The sequence below is a fragment of the Corythoichthys intestinalis genome, chromosome 22 (genome assembly GCF_030265065.1).
Source record: "Corythoichthys intestinalis isolate RoL2023-P3 chromosome 22, ASM3026506v1, whole genome shotgun sequence".
In the NCBI taxonomy this organism is placed as follows: Eukaryota; Metazoa; Chordata; class Actinopteri; order Syngnathiformes; family Syngnathidae; genus Corythoichthys; species Corythoichthys intestinalis.
The window spans coordinates 23,864,016-23,885,422 of record NC_080416.1 but is presented as its reverse complement, the minus strand read 5'-3'; the positions used below and the strand labels follow the sequence as shown (position 1 = coordinate 23,885,422).

The 21,407-nt window shown below is 39.0% G+C and overlaps 1 protein-coding gene across 1 annotated transcript in view; it reads right to left on the bottom strand.

Moving 5' to 3' along the window:
• Positions 1-624: 624 nt before the first annotated feature.
• Positions 625-21,407, bottom strand: part of efna1a (ephrin-A1a) — a 48,302-nt gene continuing 27,519 nt past the window's right edge. Inside the window, exons 2-5 of the mRNA XM_057827783.1 lie at positions 8,808-9,103; positions 7,054-7,119; positions 6,878-6,973; positions 625-3,836 (exon numbers count right to left, since the gene is read on the bottom strand). Of these exons, the coding sequence (XP_057683766.1) occupies positions 3,712-3,836; positions 6,878-6,973; positions 7,054-7,119; positions 8,808-9,103 (583 nt within the window). The 3' untranslated portion in view covers positions 625-3,711. The remainder of the gene's footprint in view (positions 3,837-6,877; positions 6,974-7,053; positions 7,120-8,807; positions 9,104-21,407) is intronic.

Here is a 21,407-nt window from a genome sequence, read left to right as displayed (position 1 = left end):
AGTACAATTACAATAATGATTCTCCTTTAACAATGGAGAAAAACACAAAAATAATTTAAATGAAAAATAATTTTTAATTAAAATATTAATTATCATTAAAATAAAGTATTAAAGCAGGGGTGCTCATTGTTCGGGGTGTAGTTATTTATTCATTTATTTTTAAATGTACACAGTTAATTACATATGTTGTGTGAGCAACATATGAGTTTATGTTGCTCACACATTATTAAAAAGTGCATTAAAAAAATATTTTTATATTTACATAGTTAATTATGCTGTGTGAGCAACATAGGAAGTTATGTTCCTTACACAACAATATTGACTAAAAATTAAAAAAAAGCTACCCACACTACTGTTGCGATGGACATAATAGGCACCTTTGTATTAAAGGGTATTCATTTTAAAGAAAAACTAAAAAATAAGTCAATTAAAAATATATATTTTAAAATACCCCCCCCCCCAAAAAAAAATCAATAATAAAGTTGAATTAAGTAATACATTAGAATATTAAAACTTAATCTAAAATACATTTTTAATGAGATAATTTCAATCATACAAATGTCAATACAAGAAAAATCATTTTAAATTATGGTAAATGTAGAAATGGATCCACTTGCTCAAATAAATATAAACAATAACAATAGGGAAATTCAATGAAAAAATTCCAAATTTTTATCAATTTTCCGAGCCGCTTATCCTCACAAAGGTAGTGGGGGTGCTGGAGCCAATCCCAGCTAACTATGGACATTAGGCAGGGTACACCCTGAATCAGTTGTCAGCCAATCACAGGGCACAAGGAGACGAACAACCATTCATGCACACAATCATACCTAGGGACGATTTAGAGTGTTCGATCAACTAGTACCCGGAGAAAACCCACGCAGGCATGGCGAGAACATGCAAACACCACACAGGAAAGTCGGAGCCTGGGATTGAACCCTAGATCTCAGACATGTGAATACTGTAAATAAATAAAAAGGTGAATATAAATAAACTAAAATACTGATGAAATAACAATTTGAACAATAGTCAAAACTAAATTAAAACCAAAGTTTACTTGGAAGCATTGCCGTTAGAGCTGAAACGAATACTCGAGCAACTCGAGTAACTCGAGTTTAAAAACTGGTCCGAGTAATTTTATTCACCTCGAGGAATCGCTTAATTTTGCCAGCTCTAAGCATCACGTTTTGCCCTGACTACTTTTAATGTGGGAGAACGCGCAGTAGCGTCTGATAGATATCACATCTATGTAGAAATAGATGCGAAATGCCAGACTGGGCGGCATTAGTAAACAGCCGCCATCTTAAAGCAGTAGATTCTCTGCGCTAATAAATAAGATGTTGCTCGCTGTCACTCGCTCACGTAACGTTAGCCCTGCGGAGGGCTAGGTTTCTATGGAGGTAGATTTGTGTCTTTATTATTCAAGCGATTTGACTAGTGCGCATGGGCACATTGCGATGGAGATGTTCAAACAATATATTGTGCAAGCTTAGCTGATAGCATTTACTAGTGCGAAAAAATGGAACGTAAACAGATTCAGAACACTGACTTTGCCTTTCCAACATTATTCAAAACAATGATTAAAAAAAAATCTAGCATTATTATTTTTAACGTATATACTACTATATATAATAGTATTATAATAATTATAATATTCATTGCCAGTCATCTTTTTTAAAAAGGGTGTCATTTAAAAGCTATTCTTACTGTACAATCTGAATTCTTTAGTATGTAACACCATTTATAGTATTTACATATAATAGTATTAGTCCCAGGTATTTCTGAATTAACTCCAGAAATTGTTATCTATATGACGAACGTGACGTGCTTTTATGTTGAAATGTTCACTGGAAGAACGTTCGCTAAACCGCTAGCAACTTTAAACTCTGCAAAAAGCACTTTTCATTATTGCTTGTGGTGTCACCAATATTTTTTTTTTTCCATTTTTTCGTTTGCAAATGCTGTTAACCAGCTATTTTTCATGTTTGAAGTGTCACCTTTTAACCACAAGTTTGCATTTTGGAGAAGACTGCCAAAGTTTTATAGTCGGCTAAAGCAGGTCAACTTTTGTTCCCCATTAAAGTGTCAATATAGCAATGCTAACGTTTACAGTGTTTAATATAGATGTGTTTCCTTATTTTGTATGTGTGAACTGTAATTCTACGGCGTGTTGATGACCAATAAACATCTGGACACAACAACTGGAGTCTCATATGTCATTTACACGCATGCACAAATGTAAATGAAAATTACCGCCCTCATTTTTATTTACCTTGCGATAAATGGACTCATTGCATATCGCGACAGGCTTAACAACTTCAATAAAACATGTCGTTAGTTAGATGGACTTACGACAAAAAAAAAAAAATTCTCCTCGGATCTACACAATTCACGTAGGTCACCCTTTTTGACTTCAAAACGTCGAATTTCGCCGAAAGGTGAGTGATTTTCATGCCTGAATTTTTCGTCGACGAAATATTTTCGTTATCGTCATTGTTGACGAAAACAACACTGCTTGGAACAAATTATTAGCAGTTCAGGGTGTACCCTGCCTCCTGCCCATTGTTAGCTGGGATAGTCTCCAGCACCCCCGCAATCCTCATGAGGATAAGCGGTTCAGAAGATAATGAAGGAATAGTATTAATTGAGGCACCTCAAAAAATAATCACAATATTCATAAACCATGTGTGATATTTTTACCCCCACAAGCTTAAAAAAAAAAAAAAAACTCAAAATAAAAGTAAATACTTCGTTTTTTTGGTTTTCCCCAAAATATTTTTTATTCCACATGAAAATGTCACATTAGTCATATCAAACATGTTTCTTCTTTTAATATAATCTTCTATGTATTTACATATCATACACTTGTTTTACTTACACATGTACAAAAAGTTATTTCAGTATTTAAAAAAAAAAAACACGACTTAAATTGTCATCAACACTGTTGTGCTTTTGTCATTTCGAAATAATCCAAATTGAATGTGGTCATAGCTTATAGTCTGAATTTTACTTGAGATTTTTTAGCTTTTTTGTGGCGTTGTTTTCTTTCGGGTGGAGGGTGAAATGAGAAGTGATTCAAGAAACAGAGAGGACCAGCCTCTCCTTCAGATACAAAAACACACAACAAGTCAGTGTTTGCTTTCGGCAGGACTCAGTTTTGTCACATACACTCACTCTCTCTTTCACAAAACTCTCATTTAGCGTGTGGTATATACAGGAAACTTACCAATGCCATGTCATAAATTATCTTCACAGAATGTACAAACAATAGTTTTTCCGATGGCAGTGTGTAATTGTGTGGTTGCCATGACAACAGTCCGTCAATGCTACATTTTGGAGGAAAAAACAAAAAAGGAGGAAAAAAACTCGCTTAGGACGTCAATGCCACTGGAAACTGTTACGATAATAACAACAACTCACAAATAGCACACGATACTTGCGGGTGGGTTTAGTGACGGACCAATCTTTGGCTCCGAGGGCAGTAGGTTCAATTTCATATTTCATAGCGTTCATCCTGATTGTTCTGCAGGCTTGTCGCGGATTGTATCGCTCCGACGCGAGTCCCGTCTATTCTTTCTCCTCCGGTCTCGCCCTGTGGCCGGCCATAGGGCTGAGCTCAAGTGGTCAGTGGTTTCATCTCCACAGACTGTCCCTTCATTGTGGTCCCAGAAAAAAAAATATTGAAAAAAAAAAAAAGGCCTGTGAGAGCTCTCAGTGCAACAAGAGCAGTAGCAGTAACGGGACGAGCAATGACAGGATAGAGAGCGATGTCGACGACGCAGAGTTGGTCCGCACGCTTTTTCGCACCTCGGGGAGGCCAACCACCGGGTCGTCTGCTGCAAGACGGGAAGAAAAAAGGGAACGAGGTTAGCAACAGAACAGAAGTACAAGTTTTCACCTCTGTGAAGTTGGCTCCCCGTTAGACGCAAAATTATAGAAAAATTATTTCATTCGTTTGTGCTAGTTTGTGCTGAAAACATTTTCGTTTGTGCTGCTATCGTTTTTGAGATATTAATTTCGAGTGATGACTCAGAGTCACGTCATCACTCGAAATTAATATCTCAAGCTCCCCATTTCCGGCAAAATGGACCCAAAGAGATGGTATTCATTTGTGTTACATTTGCGCTTGTTGTTGGGACACCCAGTGGTGCGGGAAGTGGGGTGCTGAGGGTGCTTCAGCATCCCCTGGTGCTGGGGAGGGGAAAAAGTGTTTTGGTAGATTCTTTTTTGTTGTTATAATAAAATAAATAAACACAACGTTGAAACAATAGAGTATTTAACTTTGGGGATTAAATATATACATATGTTGAAAAAGTTTTTTTTGTTTGTTAATTACATGGTCACCACCTGACACTTTTCTTGCTACCGGGTCATGTTGAATAAGGCGCTATTGGAACGGAAAGGTAAACTTTTGACAGGAAGGCGTTAACATGTCGCACAAACGAAGTAGCGATTTTTTTCTTTACAAAAACAGCAAAATTTTCTAAAATTCAATTCGAGGTAAAAAATGAAGTGTCTTCAAATAGGTAAGATATGCTTGCATTGTAGCCATGTTTTTGTTTGATTATGCTGTTCAGCAAGCCCCCGTGTGGAGTGCTGTTGGATATTCGTGTACAATTTATTTGAATGTTGTGAAAAGGGAGTGTTAAACTGAGGCTTATTGGACCTTTTAGTTTTCAAACGTATTTGTGTGTCATTGCGCCGTGAAGCTGTACTGATTTGCGTTATAATACACGGGAGCTTTTATTTCCAATACAAAAACTCTAACACACACTGTTGGTGAAATAGAATTCTAGCTTTCTTGTAGCCTAGTAGTCGTACGTCAATTATCCAGCTTTGTGTGTAATGCCATTGTGCACGCATTGTATGGAGAAAATGTGCGAGCATGACAAATTTGGACTGAAACGGCTGTTTTTGGATGGGAAGCACAAAAAATATATTTATAAATAATATATCAATACCTCTGAAATGAAAGCAGCACTAACGAAAAATTTTATAAACCTTCTATCTTCAACTTCACGGAGGTCAAGTTTTTGTGCAAAAATGCTAACTCAATGTGTAAAACTGCTATTTCAAAACAAATTACGAAAAAAAAATCTTTTCATTATCAGTCATTGGTCCTTGAGACTTTTTGCTTATCCTGTCACGATAGACATGTCTACCATTGTTTCATGGTGAATTCTCCAAAAATAACATCTTAATAAAATGATGGGCAAATGTCTATTCATGTACCCTCGAGACTTTTTTGCCCGTCCCGTCAAGATGGATAAATCAACTAAATTTTGTGCCTATCACTGAAACCGGAGTATTTTTCACGGTGAAGCATTCAAATAATAACCATACAACGATGCAATGATGGCAGTACAATTTCCGTGATTGGTCCTTCAAAATAGACATGTCTACCAAATTTTGCGCCAATCGGTGAATAAGGTGTAGTTCATGGTGAGGCCTCTAAATAATAATCAAACCATGATGGCCGAATGTCTGTTCAGTTTTGTGCCTGGACTTCTTCATCCATTACTACTCCGTCATAAACTGGCATGTCGACCAAATTTTGTGTTTTTCAGTGAATGTTTCCATGGACAATCAAATTTATATTTTCATGTTCTGTCACAATATACATATATCTTCCTAATTTTGTGTTAATTGATGAAATGTGTACTTTTCATGGCGAAGCATTCAAACAATGAACTTTAATGCCGAAATTACAACTTCTTGTTGAATTTAGGGCATGGGTCCTTGAGACATTTTTATGTGTCCGGTCGTGATTGACATGTTTACCAAATTTCATGTTGAAAGGTGAAACTGTGTTCTTTTTCATGGTGATGCCTTTAATAAGTGCTGCAACGATGAATCGATTAAGTAAAGTAATTCGATTAGAAGAAAGCTTCAAATCATACTTTGCTGCTTCGAGTATTCGTTCAATTAGAGTGGTGTTCTCATGGCTTGTTTTGAAAATGTTTGCATTTAGTTTTATTTATTTGGGTGGATACACTGGCCTCTTGTGGCAACAGTGAATACGATCTAACTCATTTAACATGGCCAAATCTAGCTGCTCCCTGTTAAAGCCAACATAAGGTAAGTTTTTGTTTGAGCTGATGTTTTTTATATGCATTTGTAATTAAGGTCGCAGGTGTATATAGCTGTTTTTTTGTGGGAATATGTGATTGAACAATTTTTTAATAGCATTGCATAATAAAACAGTAGCATATTATAGCATTAAAGCCAGCCGACTTTTGCTATGCAAGTTAGCGAATTGTTCTTTTGTTGTACTGAGATCCTCATTTATTTATTTATTTTAATCAGTTTGAGGCTAAGCCCAGGTATTTTTATTTTTTTAAATAAAAGTGCAATTCTGCATAGTTTTAAGAAACACTCAGGAATTTTAATATGTATTTGCATTTAATTTTTTTTTTTTTTTTAAAGTGCTCTCTTAGCAAGCCTTTGTTTTACATCTCCTAAAATTTATTCTGCAACGCATTAAATGTTCCTAATCCGATTACTCGATTCTTCGAACTAACTTGTTGATAGATTAATCGACTACTAAAATAATCGAAACCTGCAGCCCTGCCTTTAATACATATGGTCTTTGATACCCAAATGGCCAACTTTCTGTTAAATTTCAGGACTGGACTTTTCCCCCCAATTTGATGCACCTATTTTGCCGTTTTTATAAGAGCCTTCATACGCAATCTGATAAGTAAAATGGGTTAATGATTGTGTACATGCAATATGCATGGTCTTGATACAGTTCTCCTGTCATCTTACACCAATAAACAACTACAAACCCAATTTATTTGCTGCTTTTGATTTGATTTAATCATGCAGGGGTCCACTGTAAAAACAAAAAAAGCTGGTAGAGGGCAGGTCAGCATACCTGCAGGCAGTCTGTTAGACGGGTTGTGAACCCCACCCCCTGCTCCCACGGTGTCCCCAGCCGAGCCTCCTTTGGCCACTCTGGCCTCCTGAGAGCCTGTGATGATAGAACAGGGAAAAAATGATCCCACCATCTGAGACTGCTGCCATGAAGCGACTTAGAGCGTTCATACTCACCGTCGGCCGCGACGACGTCCACCCTTAACCGCAGGCACTCTTCTCCGTGATGGTGTAAAGGTTTAGCTACACGGATGGGAAAAGGGGTGAAAAACATACATATGCGTTAGCAACCAAACTAAGTCACTTATCCTCTTCTGGCCTCTTAATCCATCCCCATGCATGCGTGCACACCCCACACAGACACACAAAGCTTTAGGAGGCCATCTGTGACGAGGCGAAGAGCGTCTTGCCCTGCCGCTTATCTAATTACAGCCGCGGTCGGGGCGACAACCCGACTCCGTGAGCGCGGTTACACTCGGGCAACCCGAGTATGCGTGGGGGTGAGACGACACCCCACTTTCAGGCTTAACATATCACCAACAAGTGGGATGTTTGGTCCGTGCAGACAGTGAACATTTAAGCTTGGAAAAACAGGAGACGTTTTGAGGTTTGGAATGGTCCAAGTTGAATCGAAGACTGACATTTCGTTGAAAATTTGTGGGGTGTCCTGCAAGGGACTGTGCTATCATTAAAGTATTAGTGTTAAAGCAAGCCAATCGTACATTTTCCTCTTAGATAAGTGGTTATTTTCAGTGGAGTGGTACAGGTTTGAATTATCTTTTTGGAGCTACTCTATCTAGTCTTAGGATATATATTCAAATGGGATAAGTCAGTTTCATTTTTGCATTTTTTTTTTTAAAAAGTTAACAATCCATTGTTCTTTCTTTTGAATGTTACATTTTCAAATACAGTGGTAGACAATAAGGGAAGTTCACTGGCCCCATTATCAAAACCACTGGCCCAGGTCAATGCGTCAAATATCGATCCCAATAATCACGAAAAAGAACAATTTGCTTAGATACCATGAATAATATTTATTTTTTTAGTTAAATTTAATGAAAAGTGCAGCAAAACGGTGCAAAAACATTAGTGTAAATACAGTGATCCCTCGCTACTTCGCGCCCTCAGTCCATCGCGGATTTTTTTTTTCAATGAGCTCTCCCGAGCCGATCACTCTCCCTCCTGCTTTTTTCGTCAGGCAGTGCACTGGAGTTGCTTATTAAAGTTAACGATGACTGACAGACATTAAGGTTTGATCTTGCCGGAGACGCTTGGAAGCCGAAACTTCAACGCGCTGCATGCGTCAGTCATCGTTTAGCTTGTTAAACAGTTGCTGCGGCAACTTATTGTGTGTAAGTGAGCAGCTTAAGCAGATTTGAGTGGACTCACTCAATGAAGCATTTAATAAAGACAAGCATTTTTCTACTTTTTATTCTTGCTAAAAAATAATTTGGTGGGACAGTAACATGTTTAAAACGTATCATAATTATTACAGTACATTTGAAGTGCTTAAAAACCCCTTATTAAAACATATACTATATACACAAAAGTTTTTTTAAATTATATTTTGGGGGGAAAAAGTGAAAAGACAAAAAAAAAATTGGGGGGGGGGCACTATTTCACGGTTTTTTACTTATCGCGGCAGGTTCTGGTCCCCATTAACCGTGAAAAACGAGGGATCACTGTAATAGTAGCCTGATCTGTATGCCCCTCCAATTTCAAAAATTGTATTGAAAAAGTGAAAACATTATTATGGTTGTTTCAGATTCACACACAAAATTTTTTAGCTATTTTGATGGCATTTCTTCCCCCAAGCAATTCTGATACATTTTAAAGTTACTAGTTTTTGTTCACTTCTTATTAAATCAAAATGCTTGTTATAAATTTGGGTTTGTGGACTTTACTTTGCCCGACAGAAAACAGCTACTTACAGATATAATAGTAGCTTTCCCCTTGGCGAAACTCTTTCCCGAGGGTAAACGGCGTGAAGCGTTGGAATTTCTCGGAGAACTTCTCAGGCCCGTGCGGCGCGAAAGGGTGGCCGCACTCCCAGCGCATCTGGTCGTACGACTGCGGTTTGCACGACTCGTAGTCCTCGCGCTCCACCATGTACAGTACGTAGCGCTCGGCGTCCAGAAGGGGCACCTCGCCTTGCGGGTAATGTGGGCACACGATATCCAGGTAGTCATTTAGCCTCACCTCCACGGCGTAATCGTCCCATAAAAACCTGGTGACAAAAGAAGGAGACCATCAATAAAAGCCTCGAAATACTTGTTCTTGAAAAATTTATATACTAAATAATAACTTATGTAGCATTAGTTCATGATTGCGTAGATGCTATAAGCATGGTGTTGATGTGTTTTTAGAGGTTTGTCACACCCTTGTGGCATTTAGTGACCTGATTTGTAGTAATAGTAAGAACAGAGTGGTCTGGATCTTATGCTGTATGAAGGATATCAAATCAATACTCAACCGACTTTCCATATATATATATATATATATATATATATATATATATATTGATTTGCCGTACTAGAGGGAAATCACAACATTGAAAGTGCGCATGAATATGGATGCATGGGACGCTAGAGAGATCAATGTTTGAACGTCCCTCAGTCAGCTCATGGAGCATAGGAGATGAGTATTGATGTGTTGGTCAGATGAGGTGTCCTCCACATAGATAACAATCAACATGTCTAGAGTGTTCTGGCAAAACATATGAAGCCCATGTATTATGCTAGGTTGGGTTCATTTGTGGCCTAAATAGAGTTAGAGTATAGACACCATTGGTTAAAAAAAAAAAAAAAAAAAAAAGAAGAAAAATAGAAAAAGAAAAATAGAAAAACTACATATTTTGAGTTAGAAGAGCGTCCACTCTTTAAGGAAAAACTGTAAGACTGATGTGTGTGTCTGTTGCCTAGAGATAAGTGTAATTTGTTGAGTGACTCAAAAATACCAATCACATTTTCCTGTGAAAATGAATAGAAATCCCATTATTCCGTTACAGCCTAATCCCCCCAAAAATCCATCAAAAAATTGGTGCAAAAATTTTCAATATGAAAAACGGCACTCCATATTGTTGCATTGTTATGAAGTCATATAGTAACATAATTAATAATATATCGTTTAAAGCATTAAGATGAGAGTTAGTGCAAAATTACAACACTTTGTCATGCATGACTTGGCCACAGGAAAGCAGTACAAAGATTTTTTCATAAATAGTACTGACGTACATTGGTATGAAAAAGTCTCTGAACCTTTGGAATCTCTCACATTTCTGCATAAAATCAGCATTAAATGTGATCTGATCTTTGTCAAAATCACACAGATGAAAAAACAGTGTATGCTTTGAATAAAACCACCCAAACATTAATAGGTTTTCATATTTTAATGAGGATAGTATGCAAACAATGACAGAAAGGGGAAAATAAGTAAGTGAACCATCACATTTAATATTTTGTGCAGATCAGTATGGCACATCAATCAGCACTAATCTTTGCACATTCTTCTCTACAAAACTGCTCTAGTTCAGTCAGATTCCTGGGATGTCTGGCATGAATCGCTGTCTTTAGGTCATACCACAGCATCTCAATGGGGTTCAAGTCTGGACTTTGACTTGTCCACTCCAGAACGTGCATTTTGTCCTTCTGAAACCAATTTGAAGTTGATTTACTTCTATGTTTTGGATCATTGTCTCGTTGCAGCATCCATCCTCTTTTTAGCTTCAACTGTCTGACAGCCGGCCTCATGTTTTCCTGTAAAACATCCTGATAAACTTCTGAATTCATTCTTCCATTAATGATGGCAAGTTGTCCAGGCCCTGAGGTAGCAAAACAGCCCCAAATCATGATGCTCCCTCAACCGTGCTTCACGGTGGGGATGAGGTGTTGATGTTGGTGAGCTACTCCATTTATCCTCCCACATGACGTTGTGTGTTACCCACAAACGATTCAACTTTGGTTTCATCAGTCCACAAAATATTTTGCCAAAACTTCTGTGGAATGTCCAAATGCCTTTTTACGAACATTAAACAAGCAACAATTTTTTTTGTAGACAGCAGTGGCTTCCTCCGTGGAGTTCTCCCATGAACACCATTTTTGGCCATAGTTTTACTTGTAGTTGATGTGTGCACAGAGATATTGGATTGTGCCAGTGATAGCTGTAAGTATTTAGCAGACACTCTAGGTTCATTTTTACCCGAGTATTCTATGCTGAACTCTTGGCATCATCTTTGGTGGACGGCCACTCCTTGGGGCAGAAGCAAGAGTGCCAAACTTTCTCCATTTGTCGACAACTTCTCTGACTGTCGATTGATGAACACCCAGACTTTTAGAGACAGTTTTGTATCCTCTCCCAGTTTTATACAAATCAACAATCCTTGATCGCAGATCTTCAGACAGCTCTTTTGACAGAGCCATGACGCACATCAGACAATACTTCTCATCAAGAAATTTCTTACCAGGTGTGTGTTTTATAGTGGGCAGGACAGCTTTAAACCACTCATCAGTGATTGGGCACACACCTGACTTAAATTGTTTGGTAAAAATAGTGGTTTCAATTGATCTTTAAGTCTACTTAAAGCAGAGGGTTCACTCACTTATTTTCCCCCTTCTGTCATTGTTTGCATGCTATCCTCATTAAAATATGAAAACCTATAAATGTTTGTGTGGTTTTTGTTAAAGCAGACACTGTTTTTACATATGTGTGATTTTGACAAATATCAGATCACATTTGATGGTGATTTTAATACAGAAATGTGAGAAATTCCAAAAGGTTCAGATACTTTGTCATACCACTGTAACCTTAGTGATTTTTAGCACTGGAAAAGAACATGCGAGTATTGTGAATTGTTTGTTGTCCTGTTGTCCCTCATTTTAAAAATTGCCATAGCAGTGCTATGTATTAGCCTGTCTACTGAGTTTTCCATTATGTGTAAGCATTATGCTGAAAATTTTTTTCTTTGTTTTTGTTAAAACTCAGTAGAATTAAAACTTTGTTTTCAAATGCACAAGAATGCATTTAAGACACGAGACATTAGACCACAATTTTTTTGCTTACCAGTAGGGATGTGCCGGTATTAGATTCTGATGGAATGAGAACCTTAAGCCAAAATGTCATTGCAATCAATTACAGCTCTAAAATGTGTTTGAGATATCTGGGTTTAATAAAATAAAAAATAAAAAAACTTTTTTCCATTGGACAGGAGTTTTATTTTTCAAAAAATATTAGCTAATTGGAACCTAAATATAATGTTAAATTAAAATAAATTAAAACAAAAAACAAAATATTCTATATCAAATTAAATTAAATAAAGTCCTTTAGGTGAGCCTAAACCCACAGCCACAGCCCAACAGTATTACCATCAGAACAAAAATCATTGAATTATTTTCCATAAAAAGCTTGTGTATGATTCATATGATACACTCACTCTCTTTCTCAACACAGAGAGTTGTCAGAGAGAAAAAAAACACACACGCTGGAGTTAACTCTCATAGCTGGTGGGAAACGTTCATGACAGTATTTACTAACCTTTCATTTTGTATGAATGCGAAATCATATTGGAGGTATTGCCTCCTCGGCAGCCAATCTCCGCAAACATGTTTTACGTGTTGGTTGGCCCTCCTCCTCTAAGCTGCGGCCGTCTAACTTTTCTGTAGCCGAAGTAGGGGTGGGCGATATGGCCTTAAACATGTATCACGATAAATGGAGCAGATTTATCTCGATAACGATAAATGACGATAAAGTCGTCCAAGTGGACTGTTATATAATTTGAAAATCTGAATCAATGCATGAAATACAGATTAACAGTTTCTTGTTGATTTAGTTACCAGCATTCAGTTTGATATATTTAACAAATGTACATGCAGTCTAGACATTAGGTTTATACAAATGAATTGTAAACAATAAGAATTCAAGTATGAGCATTTATAACAGAGTGTATGGCTTGAACAATGTACATTGTCAAAATCGATATGCCTGTGCAAACATGTCATTGTAACACAAATGACTTGCAGCTCGAACAGTACACTTCAAAAAGACAATTTATTGTTAATGGCTGCTGTGACATAATTATTCAATACAAGTGTTTACTTTATGGTTTCAGCCCCCCCCCCCCCCCCCAGTGCATTTTTTAATAAATGCACACATACATGAACCCCCAAACAGACAGACACACACACACACATTAAAGCTACATTGATCTTCTGCAAATGAAACACTTAAGATTTTATGATAGCAATAATGACACAGAATTAAACACATACAGAAAAATAGCTGGGGCCATTTGTGCTTTATGCTGAATGCTTTACCATCACAAAAGCTATCAGAGAAATCACACACAGTCAGATACAAAATAACGCGACATAGTAATTGCTAGATGCAGTCCATGCCCAATCCACTCATTAAATTCAGCCGTTTCGACAAGGTTAGAGCCGCTATCCGACTCCATCACGTTCATTTGTAGCGTTAGCCGCTAGCGGCCGCTAGCGTTAGCGGCTAGCGTTAGCCTGTGGCCTGGCTACCGGTAGAAAGCACTGAAAGCACCATCTCCGGAAATTGTGAGAACAAGGGAGGACAGCTGGTGAAAGCCCGTCTGGATGCCACCAAGAGTCTATTAAATGTCGGGTGAAAGTTTGGCGAACCTCCCTTAAGCCACACTCCATCACGTTTTGCTTGTAGCATTAGCTGCTAGCGTTAGCTTACCGGGCTTCTGTTTGATTGGCTTCCTGATGATCACGTGACTCCCTACGTAAGTACATTCACTGCTTTCTTAAAGGGGAATGAGCATAGACGAACAACACAGAGTCAAAGCGGGATGAAAATACTATTTTCTTGTTTTATTAATTTACCGAATTTACCGACATGGTCAGAATTACGTCGGTCATCGTGAAGAATTTCGGTGACGGTAAATTTTCGGTTTACCGCCCAGCTCTAAGCCGAAGTATTCCCATACCGGCAATTTGGTTTTCTTTGATGGGGGGAAAAAAGTTCAGGAGTTTCACCTCCTCCAGCCATCGTGTAGCACAGCTGACTCACACTGAGCAACAACCGGTGGGGGAGGGTTGAGCCTTATAGCTGCAAGCTCGGGATTTCTCCATGCATTTTTGGGATATAAAAAAAGCTCATACTTTAGGCACGGTATGGCGGAAATTTTTTGCGGTTTTGAAACCTTGACGTTTTCATACCACAGTATACCTTGAAACCGGTAATCGGCACATGTCTACTCACAAGTCAAAGCATACGACAAACATTGGCTCGTATCTCAAATTATGAGTCAGGTCAACAAGTATCTCAACGCATCAAACAGTTAGTGTTACCACGAGAAAGAATTTCTTATGTACCAGCTAGTTAGTGCAAAAGTATTTGGGCAATTATATATATGACATTTCAACTAATGTTGAACTTTTCCACACATCTCATGTCATCCAAAGATTAAAGAGTCAGGCTGTCTGCCTCCCCTGCATCCCTCCTTCTACTCTTCCAGCCACTTTTACGACATCAACTCCACTTCCTGCCCTTCTCCTGGGCTCGGAAAGAGACAAAGTAGGTGCGTTGGAAGCCTGTAAGGTAAAACCATTTTTGCCTGACTGTTGGAATATTTGACGGCTTCCTACAGAGATATTATACATTTATCTCAGTGGATTTGTCACAGAAGGTATTTGGGGCTTCCTCCATCGCCTCGCCCCGGTTAATGCTCTCCTCCCACGGCCCGTCATCTGTCAGTGGCGAGGAAGTGAAGCTGCACACTCTTCCCAGTAAGCCCCATCTATCAACAACCTCAGGCAGTAGCTACGACCATTTGCACACAATGAAGCCCTCACATACACACACCTCCTACTTTCCCGTCTCGAGCGATGCCTATCAGTTTACCGTCTTCCTACTGTAGTGGATCACCAGGAGGTCCCCGAGAGTGGATGAATTGGACAGACTTTAAATATTTACACAACACGCAGAGGGAATGCGCGACCAATATCGGTTTCTGTTGCTCTTGCAATGAATACGTGGCGGCTGACTTGTCAACGCTCCAGTAGGAGTGCGATTTAATCACATCTTTAGATCTTAAAGGACTTTTTTGAGACATACAGATCGGGCTACAAGACGCAAAATGAGTCCCTGGGTGATTGGGGTGTGTAATCTACGGCTCGTGGGCGATTTGAGGCCCCGAGAGAACATCTAATCAAGCCATAAAAAATGAAGCAACCTTAAAGGAACTGATGCAAAAGCTGCTGCTGCTGATGGGTGCTGTTATATATTTGGATCTTAATCTTCAACAATGGAATGTTGACTTCAAGGGAGTATTGCAATATTTTTTTCTTCTTGAGTAGAACACTTGTTCAAATGACATACATTGGCAATGACAAAAAAATGACACCAAGATAGATCACTTCACTTTTAGAGAGTATGAATAACAATAAATTGAGTTGCATAAGTGTGCACACCCTCTCACACATTTGCCATTAATTGCATTTGATTAACCCAAAGTTCAGTTGTACTAGTTGGCTTTTCTTGATATTTTTTCTTACTTTTTCTGTCTTTAATCCAGTTACGAAGTCACTTGTTTCCAGAAAGTTATACAGTAGTATACGAAGTTAATTCATTCCAGGACCTTGTTTGTAAGTCGAAACGGTCGTATGTCGAGCGGGATTTTCCCATGAGAATACATTCTAATTCCATTAATTCATTCCAAGGCCTAAAAACCTACACTAAATCCTTAATAAATACTGCTGGTACTATTACAAATGGCAATTACACATAGAAAAACAAATGAATTATAAATAAAAATCGGAATATAATAATACTAATCATTCCGGTAATAATGTAACGAATTGGGTTCTAATGTGGCGGACGTTTTTTGCTGTACCTGAACGCACCGCGTTCCTGACGTGACAAAGAGAGGGAGTGGTGTGGTTGAGAGTTTACTTTCACTTACAATGCTTTGTTGAGAACACGTCAACTGCGGCGTACAGAAGGCGTTTTGTGTTGGTCAAGTTCTGAAATAAATGATAAAAACCTGAAAAAGCTGCTGATTTCTTTCTATAAAGACTGGCGAACTGTGGTCCGGGGAGGACCGTGGAGATCGTAGACATTCTACGGCTGTGTTGTACAACCAGTTCACGGATACGCACCACACGCTCCTATTTTTCTATCATTTGCATCTTCATTTTAATGGTAAGCCTCACTTTTTTCCTCGTTTCACCACCTGTACCAACCTTTTTGAAACCTGTGTTGATTTCTCTCACAAGAAAATCCGACGTGCGTCCATCTGCGGTGTTGTCATGTCGTTGTATTTTGAGCATGTCGTCGGATGTAGAAACAAATGGCGAGTCAAATTTTACGTCGGATGTCGAAAAGATCGGGTGTCAAAGCGATTGTATTTTGAGGTACGACTGTCGTTATTTTCAAATATTACTTGATACCTTTGTTGCATTATTTTATTAATTATTAAAAAAGGATCAGTAAAAGCCTAATAGAACAGCTGACCTTTAATTTAGGTGAATGGGAGGCTTTTCAAAAGATGCCCATTGTGTACTGACTCATAGGCTTCACTATCAGTTGACAAGACAGCTCCTACAGACATTGCGCCACGGCTTCCTGTAGGGGGCCGGGCCAGGCAGAGCGTCGTTGCAGCTTTCACTGCGATAAACTCAAACAAGTTGCATTTTAATGCCGGATTTAGGTAGAAACAGGACAAACGTTTTAGTGCATGGCAGGCCGTAGTGTCTCGAAAGTGATTTGGTCAAGGATTAAAGGTAATTACTATATAAAATGGCACCATGCATGCAATTTGAAACGTTGTGAAAGAAATAAATGCAAAAAAAAATAAATAAATAAAAATTGCTTGAAATATTAATGGAAAATGAATGATAACTGCCCGTTTTTTTTTTTTTTTTTTTTTTTTTTTTAAACCAAGAATCTAGACTGTTTTAAATTCATATCTATAAAAAATTTCGGGATGTACGCATTTTATTTACAAGAATTTTCAGCTTAAAAAGTGGTTGTTTTGTGATGGCCGCTATGTTGGATTTTGTATCTATACACAATAGCGTAACTTTACATTTAAATAATCAGATAATTTTTGGCCAACTGCCCGTATTTTTACAAGAAAAAAGAAAAAAAAAGTAAATTAGACATTTATGTGTCCATACAAAAACAAAAAATCGGGTTTTACGTGTTTCATTTTATGTAACATTTCAATCTAAAAACGACGAGGGCCAGATAGCCGGCACACCGTGCTGAGGCAATAATGACTTCGGAATTCAACCTAAACTAGGCCTGCAAGCAGGACTGAACGGGCCCTCGCAGTTTGGCGCAACTCGGACGCCACGCAAACTCGGACGGCATGCAGGTCGGGGTGGTGGCAGACAGCCCCCCTCTACATCTCCCAAGTTATGACTGTTCAAAATATGCGGAGAGAGAAAATGATGACAGTCATAATCACTTTCCTTTTGGACCCTTCTGCTTTACCCAAACCTCAATAATTTTCATCAGCCATCTCAACACGTCTTAAGGCTTCCCTTATGCAGGTTTGAGGTTGATTGATTTTTTTTTTCCCTTAGAGAAGGAGTGTGTCCCGTAAAAAAGTGCATTTCCTGTTCCCACTAGGAGGCGCCAGGCACAATTGGTAATATTTCAATCCAGTCCTGTTCAGGCTGGGATACCTCACACACATGCCGGATTTAAAAGAGATTGAAGGTTGTATGAGGGAGTTATCAGTCATTATCCGAATTTGGCGTTCAGCCGAAAAAATGGTCGACTTTGGCACCTCGCCTAGGTCAGGCCCGTGAATGAAAACACACCATTTTGATAAATTAAGATTTCATATGTCTCATGAACAGTCTCGCAAATTTTGAGGATGATCAAACTAATTCCCTCCGTGCCAAGGTCTCAAATGTGCACACTGTAAATCGATAAAAATTTCACATTCAATCCAAAATACCCGATTTCCTGCGGGATTTGGAATGTGTGTGCAAGAGACTTTTTGGAGCAGTTTTACACAAGGTTTTGACTCTCTGAATTTCATCACTCTATGTTAAAAAAACCTAAATGGAGAGGCCTTTTTGAAAAATTTAAGGGGGCGCCACTGAGCCATTTTGTTACATTTTTTCGTAACATTGCAAGATTATCGAACGTTATCCAAAGCTGCATGTATGTGCAAATTTTGGTGAGTTTTTGTGCATATTCAAGCCTCCAAATGTAAACTGTTACTGTGAACCCATGAAAATTTCACATTCGATCCAAAATACCCGATTTCCCTTTGGATTTGGAATACGGGTGCAAGAGACTTTTTGGAGCAGTTTTGTATAAGGTATCTACTCCCCAAATTTCCTCGCTCTATGTTGAAAAAACCTAATAGGAAAGGCCTTTTTTAAAACTTCTTTCTGTCGCCACTAGTTGGCACTGTAGAGTTGATGCAAATGACCCCTACAAGAACCTTCAGGGTATGACTCTCAACAAACACGGGAAGTTTGGCGCAGATATGTTGTATATCTGCCGAGTTATGATTGTTCAAAGTTTTTGGCGAGACAAATTGTTGACGGTCATTTTCACTTCCAGTTTGGACCTTTCCGCTTCAACGAAAACTCAATATTTTTCATCAGGCACCTGAACACATGTCTTGAGGCTCCCGTAAAACAGGTTTGCGGTCAACAGATTTTTTTCCCTTGGAGGAGGAGCCTGTCTCGTAAAAAAAGGCATTTCCTGTTCTCACTAGGGGGCGCTAGGCCTAATGAGTAATGTTTCAATGCACTTGTGTTAAGGGTGGGATACCGCACATACATGCCAGATATGAAAAAGATTGAACGTTGTGTCAAGGAACTATTAGTCATTTACTGAATTTGTCATTTTGCCGAAAAAATGGCCGACTTTGGCACCACGCTCAGGTCAGACCCGTGAATGAAAACGCACCATTTTCAAAACTTAAGATCTCATATGTCTCATGAACAGTCTCACCAATTTTGAAGATGATCCAACTAACTCCCTCGGCGATAAGGTCTCAAATGTGCACCCTGTAAATCGATAAAAATGTCATATTCGATCCAAAATAACCGATTTCCTGTTGGGTTTGGAATATGGGTGCCAATGCTTTTTTGGAGCGGTTTTGGACAAGGTATAGACTCCCCAAATTTCATTGCTCTACGCTGACGGACCCTAATGTTATAGGCGAATTTTAAAATTTCAAGGGGGCGCCACTGAGCCATTTTGTTACATTCTTTTGCAACTTTGCAAAATTATCGAAATTTACAATTTTCCGCACGTAGGTGCAAATTTTGGTGACTTTTTGTGCATGTTCAGGCCTCCAAATTGGCCGTTTTCATTTGCAATCCTTCGCAAAACAATAGGGCCTTCACACGCTTAGTGCTCGGGCCCTAATAAGTTGTGATTGTGTATAAAAAAATGTTAAAATTTGCTTTTGTTGAGTAAAATTTAGATGGTTCTCCATGCTTTCCTCAAGTGTTAAGTTTTTGATGTGATAATTGAGTGATTCATGAGGTGTTGGAAACATGTCAAAATTGCACTAAATAGAAAAAATATTAAGTCGCTATTTCGGGAAAAAGCTGTGCTTGTGAACCTGGAAATATAGGTGATTATCTCTGCATTTTTTGCATCTAGATTAAAATCTGATAGAATAGATGGCATAGAATCTGATTTTTATCCAAGTTTTATTATACTTATATGTATAAAAAAATATATATATAAATAAATAAATCGGGATTTTATGAAGGAACAACTTTGAATTTTTGATGCCGCAGCGCACGGAGACTTACTTATGCCAGTGGGTTTTGGTTTTAGGTCATTAGTGGCTTTGAAAATATTTGAATTTTAAGTTTTTGAGAATAGGCCCCCAAAGGTGATAAGGTGATAGTGAAGTCTATAGCTGACTCCCATTTAATGTGAGTTTGAATGTAATAAGTTAACTCTGAATACAATCTATTTTTTTCTTATCTACACATACATCTCTATATTTGGCCCTCTTTACATGCAGCCTCCGCCCCAAAAAGAGTGCCTCTCATGTTAATTATTTTCCTGTTTCTATTCGTGCGATATCCAAGGTGGCAGCCCGCGTTTGCGCCCGCATGACACGCTCCAGATGCCCGGACGGGCCATCAAAGCGCGTGGCTCCTGCGTCTCGTTAGCTTGTGTTTTTTGTTTTGTTGCCAGAGGTCTCCCGGGGGTGCCCCCCGGCGGACCAGAACAGACGCCGTGGCTCCAACTGACGCTCGGGGGGCCTCACGGCCGCTCAACTACGCTCCCTTCACGCCCGATGAGCAGATTAGCTTGGCTGGGGAATCGGGCGTGTTGATGATAGGGCTAGCAAACTTAAGACAGGACGCAGTAATGATCATTTTCGCTCATGGTATGGCCTCGTTGGCACTTATCCGCCACGCTCTGTTTACCTGATTGGACTGTTTTGACCGCCGGCACTTTCAATCCCAGTCGAATCGATAACACCGTTGAACAAACACTCTTGTCTGCTCTCTCCCTGACAAGGTTATCAACCTCCCCACTCCACCCTTGCAAATAGTGAACACAAACAAACAATACCCCCCCCCTCCAAAGCCATGCAGGCCTACTTTCCACCATGCTTCAGTATGGTCTCAATGTGTTGGCCCAAGGGGGGGTACAATTAAAAGCCAAAAAAGGGGTATTAAAGTTACCCTGGAGGGGGGTAATTATGCCCACTTCCCAGCCCCTTTAGGCTGTGGAGAGAGGGTGGGGCTGGGGGGGGTCAAAGGGCTTAAGTTTGAGGCCTGCTTTTGAAGTTTCTCTCTGTGGGACTTCTGTGTGTGTGCTACAGTTATCAATAGCCACTGTTTCAAGCATTGACTCCACACTAGAGGGAGGCCGACTTGCCCCCCTCATTTATTAATGGCAAATAAGTTTAATTACCCAGCTGCCTTTTGTTCTCTCCGTAACACCTCGCCATTGAATCAATCTGCTTCATCAGCTTAATTAACTGATCGGTGTAGCACACTTCAAAAGGGGCAGCTTAGCTTTTTGCCAAAGGGTTTAAGCTAACAAATGGGTGTCTGTAAAGCCCCTTGCTGTGGATGACTCTGCATGTGTGTGTAGAATAAAGCGGAAGGAATGTCAGGTGGTCAAGTGTGTAATACAAATTTGGTTATGGTCGAATCGATGCACTGCAAAAATTGGGTTTACAGACCAAATGTGCTCATAATTGTTTAGCCATTGATATTATTCAAAAACATGGTTGGCCAACCTTACTTCACATTTGGCCTTTAAAGCAGAAATGTGAAGTAATTTCATAAAATGCCAAATAGGGTCACAATTTAAGTAATTAAACATTGTCCAACAAATAAAGCATGACAAAATAATTTATATGTATATTTGACAAAATAATCGCGTTTCCGAAGTTCGAGCCTGAAAGGGGACGAACCCGGAAGTGACACGTCACACCGAAAACAGCGATGGGCAGCACTCCATACGGCCGCCATACAAAGCCCTTCAAACAATGATTCAAACAGCGATATAAGCGATGGATCTCCTCACTTGAGCTCGATCTAAGTTTTTGA